At 58.4% G+C, this 6,178-nt stretch overlaps 1 protein-coding gene across 1 annotated transcript; it reads right to left on the reverse strand.

Moving 5' to 3' along the window:
* Window positions 1-132: 132 nt before the first annotated feature.
* On the reverse strand, window positions 133-4,731 carry LOC116547663 (breakpoint cluster region protein-like). The gene is made up of 4 exons (XM_032273536.1): window positions 4,219-4,731; window positions 3,121-3,306; window positions 1,028-1,147; window positions 133-210 (listed from the first exon to the last, which is right to left on the reverse strand). The coding sequence occupies exons 1-3, from the start codon at window positions 4,311-4,313 to the stop codon at window positions 1,111-1,113; spliced, it is 318 nt and encodes a 105-aa protein (XP_032129427.1). The 5' UTR covers window positions 4,314-4,731; the 3' UTR covers window positions 133-210; window positions 1,028-1,110.
* Between the last annotated feature and the right edge of the window lie 1,447 nt (window positions 4,732-6,178).

Raw genomic sequence — 6,178 nt, forward strand, 5'->3', positions numbered from 1 at the left:
TCAACGCCTGGACCGCTTTCTAAGAAAACTGCAACTTTCCTGATAATTCTCCAGTGTGGTTTTCAAACCATAGGAGCTGCCAGCCTGGCCCTGGTGTTTCGAAGCCCAGCCCTCTCAGGACAGAGGATACTCACACTTCTTCTGCTGCTCCCGGATGTTCTCCCACCACTCTGCACGCTCATAGTCAGAGGAGATCAGGAACGTGTAACTCTAGGGTGGGCGAGAAGAACAAACCCAGTTATCTCCACCCTGGCTCTGCGAATGCCCGGCCGGCCTGGGGCACCTTGGAGCACGCAGCCCACACCTCCAGCTGGCTGGAGCCCAGTGGCCAGGTGTGCTCACAGCCCGGAATGTCGCTTCTGGCACTCCCTGCCTTTATTGCCAGCTGGGTGTCACAGCACCTCTGGCACAAGCTCTTGCCCAAACTGTACGTGTCAGGGTGTGATGCCAGCAGAGCGGCACAGCTAAGGGACATGGAGGTGACCAGGTGGGAACTGCAGAGGTGAAGATTTATCTAGACCTGACCTCCTGCATTCAACCCACAAGCCCCACAGTAGCCCAGAGATAAGGCTTCTGCAGAGTCCACCAGCTGCCTCTCCTGGCCAGCCTAGAAAACAGGCCATTCTGCATGTTGACAGGTGCATGTCATGCCCCTGGAAGGAAAGGCCCAGGCTACAGACGGCACCAGGAGCCAGACTCAGGACAGAAGGTGCATCTCTGGCCCTCAAGCCCCCGAGACAGCATCCCTGTACCAAGGACCAGGTCTGCACAAGCCTGCTAGGAACCCCTGTCCTATACCCACCTTGGAGACCCAGCCCACTCCCAGCTGTGGAAGCTGAGCCAGCTGCCACTCAACCTGAGGGCTGTGGCCCAAAACCCCAGAAAAAGGAACGAGCGTGCTTGCATGCGCCATGCTGGACAAGCCTCTTTGCGCGGGATGCATCCAAGTGAAAATGCGCTGCCATGAGACAGTCAAGAGCCCATCCCAGGCCAGAAGAGCAGGAGGGGCCGGCGTGGCGGGGCTCACCTTGCCGTTATGGCTGTGCACCCTGAAGGCCATGCTGGGAGACATGAGCAGCAGCAGCGACTCCTGCTCCGACAGCTTCTTCTTCAGCCTCTCCGTGGCCTTGCTGCCCTTGTTCGCCCTCTGTGGGGAGATGCCACAACCTCACCTTCGCATTCCAGCGCCCCATACAACTCACTCCCGCTCCATCCACCCCCACCACCAGCGGTGTTCAGCCTGCAGAGGGCGAGAATCCCGTGTCTCCACTCAGCACAGCCCAGGGCCCCAGACTGCTGCTGGTGGTGGCCTTTGAAGGACAGGACAGCCTTGTTACAGGGTCAAGGCACGGCACACGCTGCGGGACATGCTTGGAGCCTTTCTTGGAGGAACGAGGTCTTTCCTCTCATAAGGGTGGAGAGAAAAGACTCACAAACAACCCTGCCTTTCATTTTCTCCCCAATTCAGACAATGTCCAGGGGGCTGTTGATACCTAGAGGGTCCCTCACCCGCTTCCTAATCCAGTTAGATTTCCACATTGGGCCCAGTGGGCATATTTGTGGAGGTCCCAGCAGAAGGGCAGACGACTCTCAACAGAACCTGGACAGGTGAGCCCTTCCTATGTTGAACTGTGTGGATCCCTCTAGAAGCCACTATCCCTGGGGAGAAAATGTGCTGCCTGTCACCAGATAGGGCCCCCTCCCATCCTCCAAAGAGCTGAACATGGAGAGTGCAGCAGTCACACTCAACAGGCCTCAGCTGCCCTCAGGGTTCGGCACTGGCCCCTACTCTGCATGGGGACAGCCCACCACGGAGGCCACAGTCCCACAAGGATGAACAAGACAATGTTCACCCCAGTCTTGAAGCTCCCCTGTGCTCCTAAGTGTGCTGGGTTTGGGTGCAGCAGGCTGGGCAGCTGGACAAGGGCTGAGGACTCCGGTCCCGCTGTGTCCACCCTACCTGGGCGTCCCTGGGCCCGGGCCCAACCTTTTTGCCACCCACCTCCTCTGGCCTAGCTAACCAGATTGAGGGGCTCGTCCTCACCATTTTTACAGTCTTCAAACATCTCTGGAGAAAACTAAGTGCCTGTAGTCCCAAACACCTGGAGGCGTGGCACCCCCACCTGGGCCTGGACCCCCTCAGGGTAGCTGAGCAGGGGACAACCAGCCCCTCCCCTAGGCCCCGCATCCTGAACCATTCCAAGCCCTCCAGTGTCTGGCTGTGACTTTCTCCAGTGACTTGGCACTTCACCCACAAAATGGAACCACACAGCAAAGGGCGCTGCCTGGGCATCAGGAGACCACACACTTGAACTCAAGCCAGTGGCCAGAGGTGAGAACCCAGAAGCCTCTCTCCCCCCTGGCTGACTGAGCTCCTGCATTCCTGCTGCTTCCTTAGAAGGACCATCCAGGCATTTGCCTGTGAACTTAAAGTGTCCACACCCTGTTCCTTAGAAACACTGTTAGCTGTCATGCGTGCTGTCTCTATCTCTCTGACTCTTCACTTGTGCCTCGTGTGACCCAGGGACAGAGAACTGCCCTCCCTCCTCATGACACCTCCTTGTCCAAAACCTGTAGGCAAAAAAATCTCGGAACTAGTTTCCCATGGTGGTGGTGTGTTTCCGAAAAGTGAGGCGGTGTTTTCCTAGGTCAGGTTTTCCCAGGGATGCCGGCGAAAACAGATCGGGATCCCAGTGCCACAGCAATGGCCAGGCAGGCATAAACTGGACACAGTTCAAACTTGCCAGTGTAAACACGTTTCCCTCGTGAGGGACCCCTGGTCACAGATGAGATAACTAAGCACGCGGCCGTCCACCAGGTATGAGAAGTGTCCCGTGAAAGGCACACTGCAGAGGCCACGACCGGTTCCCTCCGTTTTTCTGGAAGGCTGGGTTGGCAGCCCCTCTAGTATGGTGCTCCGCATTAAGCTGAGGGTTCTCAGAATAATCGGGCACCTAGCTGTGTCCAGATGCCCAGCCCTCCAAGACCTGAGAGCTCATATATGTCCCAGAGACCAGACCTGGGGCTCAGAGGCCTGACAGAGAGAGCACCCGCTGGCCGTGTGTGGGGGCTGCTGCCCAATAAGAGGACCACACAGAGCCCGGCCCTGGCTTCCCCCACCTGCCCCTGCCATGCATCTTCTCTCTCTGAATGTCACTCTTGATCTGGGAGATCTTGATCTTCAGAGCGTCCAGCTCCTCATCCGGCACCAGGGGGATGTTGGGCACTGCCTCCGATTCGTCCACCATCTGGAAGCTGAGGTCCGTGAGCGGAAGGTACCATTTGCAGTCGTACTGCTGGGTTTTGCTGGGGATGGGGAGAGAAGAACACTGACATGCACCAACTACCTTCCACGGCTGATGTCACTGCTGTCAAGAACCCAAGAGCCGTGTTCCTGACCACACATGGTTTACCCGACCTAAACCCAGCCCGTGTTCCATGTAACCTACTGGGGTGAAGCCACTGGCAGGCGCTGGTGGTCCCAGCCTCAGCCTCAGTGATTCCTGGGAACAGACACTCTGAACACGTGACCCCAGGCCCCAGGCATCTCAGGAGTCTAGATGCATCTTATCCTATGCTGACCCTAAGGTGGAGGGCTCATGTGGGAGCACGTCAAGGCTGCACGATGACAGGACAGGACTGAAGTCCACCCCCAGGGCTGTAGGAGTTTCAACGACTGTAGATAAAGCTGGCGTCATCCCCTCGCCTGACAGATGGGGGAACTAAGGCTCTCCTCTGAGTTGACTGACTAAACCCACTCAGCAGGGCAGGATGTGGGGAAGAGCCTGTGCTGGTCTTCCCGCTGTGGCCTTCTTTGCTCCACTCCAACCTGGTGCGACCTGGGTGAACCCAATCCCCGGAGGGAGGAGGGGAGTGTGTGCAGGGCTACGCTGAGAATAGCTCAGACCCACCACCCAGCACTGCCCGCAGCCCTGACCTCAAACGGTCCGGAGGTGGCCTTTCTGCAACGCTCCTGGAAGTCATGGTTGGGTTTACCCCTCGCTACAGGAGTCCAAGCTGGTCCCCAGGATGCCCCATGACGTCTCCTGCTAGTGACAATCTTTAACCTGGAGCCTGGCATTGTGCCCAAGTAGCAACGGAAGGTAAAAAGAGCACCTAGCTACATCACTGCTGGCCTCCGCCAGGACGGACCCTCCACGCCCTGAAGCGTCAGCACAGACGGGGTCGCCGCCGGGATGGGACCACATCATTACTCACCCTCCGCTCTGTTTCTTGAGCTTGGTGCAGAGAAGCAGGTCGGTGAAGAGGAAGACATGGCGCAGCTTGCAGGCCCCCTCCACCAGCTCCACCATGAAGCTGTCCTTCAGCAGCTGCCGGTGCTGCGGGCACAGGGAAGGCTGGGGTCAGGGCCAGCCTGGGGTGATGGGTGGGGTGTGTTCGGCCCTCCCAGCCCAGCAGGAGCAGGCTGACCCAGAGACGTTCTCTCTGGGAAGATTTCACTCCTTCCACATCTGCCCCTCACACTTTCCAGAACGTTTTGTTCATCTCACAGTCCTGCTGACAGATCAGGGCTTATGTGTAACTTCCCTGTTCAACAAATTTCCCGGTCCCTCCTGTGTGCTCAGCCTTTGGAAGAGGGCGAGAGGATGGGGGAGGGGGAGGTAACGGCTGTGGGTCTGGAGGGGCACACAGCCAAGTAAACGGTCTGCTGTGAAGACGGGTGATGGGAGGACCCACTTTAAACAGGGCAGCCAGTGCCTCTCTGGGGTGGGAGGTGGAGATCTAGAATTGGCAAGAAGCCAGCCGTGCCAGGAGCAGGTATTTCTGTAGAGGGACATGTCAGGCATAGGCCCTGTGGTGGGAAGAGCTTGGCACTGGAGGTTCAGTGTGGTCTGTGGGTGGAGATGGGCCCAGTGCACTCTGGAAGTGGCAGCCCTCGAGGTCACGGCAAAGGGTCAGGCCTGGTTCTGAGGGCAGCAGGAACCCGGGGCCCATGCCTGGAACTCCTAGTCCTCCCAACTAGACAGGATGGGTAGGGTCCCCGGTGTGCGGGGGCCACACCTCTGACACCTGCCTGGACACCCGCAGCCCGAGAGCAGAGTTAAAGTGGAGCGCAGGTGGGGAGCTCAGGGCAGGGGCACAGGCTGCTAATAAGCCGCGTGCCTTTCTGCCTCTTGGTCTGCATCTGAAAGGCAAGAGTTGGTCCTTCTTGCTCAAGAGGCTGCTGAATGGGCATGTCTAGGTAAGTCACCCCTGCCTGGTACCTCACAGGGTTGGGCACTATGCAGAGGAGATGGGGACAGGATGAGAGGCTGTCGCAGCAGCCTTCCCCATGCTGGGACCAGAGCACTGCATGAGGACATCGCCTGAATTATTTGATCCAATCCCTACAACAACCTGGAGGCAGGTCCTTAATGAGAAAACTGGGCTTCAGCGAGGCCCACACTGTCCCAGGCAGCAGAGAGCAAGCGGCAACATTCACAGGTCTCTACACTCAGGAGCCCACAACCTCATGGGAGAAAGACCAAGTGTTTAGCGGGCACCCAGCCCCCCTGGTCTCAGGGAAAGCTCACAGGGAGGACGACCCCCGCCCTGTGCTGAGAGCCAGTGGGTCTCAAGGGAGTCACCTCAACAGAGGGTGTGAAAATTCAGTCTCCCCACAGGAGCTGCATCTGTCCCATCTCAAGAAGTGATGAGGTCCTGTGCTCTGGGTGAGCCAGGCTGGTTCTGGGGCCAGACCAGGCGCCTCGCCCTGCTGTCACTTGCAGGCTGAGGTTCTTCTCAGGGAGCCTCTGTCTCTCTGAACTCTCCTGCACTCTGGGGCCGGAGGCAGCAGAGCTCCCCATTAGCATGTACAGTCTGGGCCAGGCCTCCGACACTCTCAGGGTGGAGGCTGCATGTCACCATCATAAGCAGCTTGGCTCACGACAGCCAGCCGGCTCTGATGGGGGGAACGATGACTTATGCAGGGGCCGCTGGTGCCCATAAGTGGAAGGCTAGGAAGGTTGCCGGCGTGCCAAGGCCGTGACTCACAGGCACTCACCCACACCCCACCTGCCGAGGGCAGACAGCCACCTGGTGACAGCACCCACAGGAAGCAAGAAACAGCATGTGCACCTGGAGAAACATCAGGCAGAGCTGGAGCACTGAAGCTGGGTAATCCCCACTGATGGGTCCGCAGCGGGGACCAGGTCTGGGTAGGATCCTAGGACACCGA

This window comes from Sapajus apella, unplaced genomic scaffold, assembly GCF_009761245.1.
Source record: "Sapajus apella isolate SASKATOON/1434 unplaced genomic scaffold, GSC_monkey_1.0 scaffold4047, whole genome shotgun sequence".
NCBI lineage: Eukaryota > Metazoa > Chordata > Mammalia > Primates > Cebidae > Sapajus > Sapajus apella.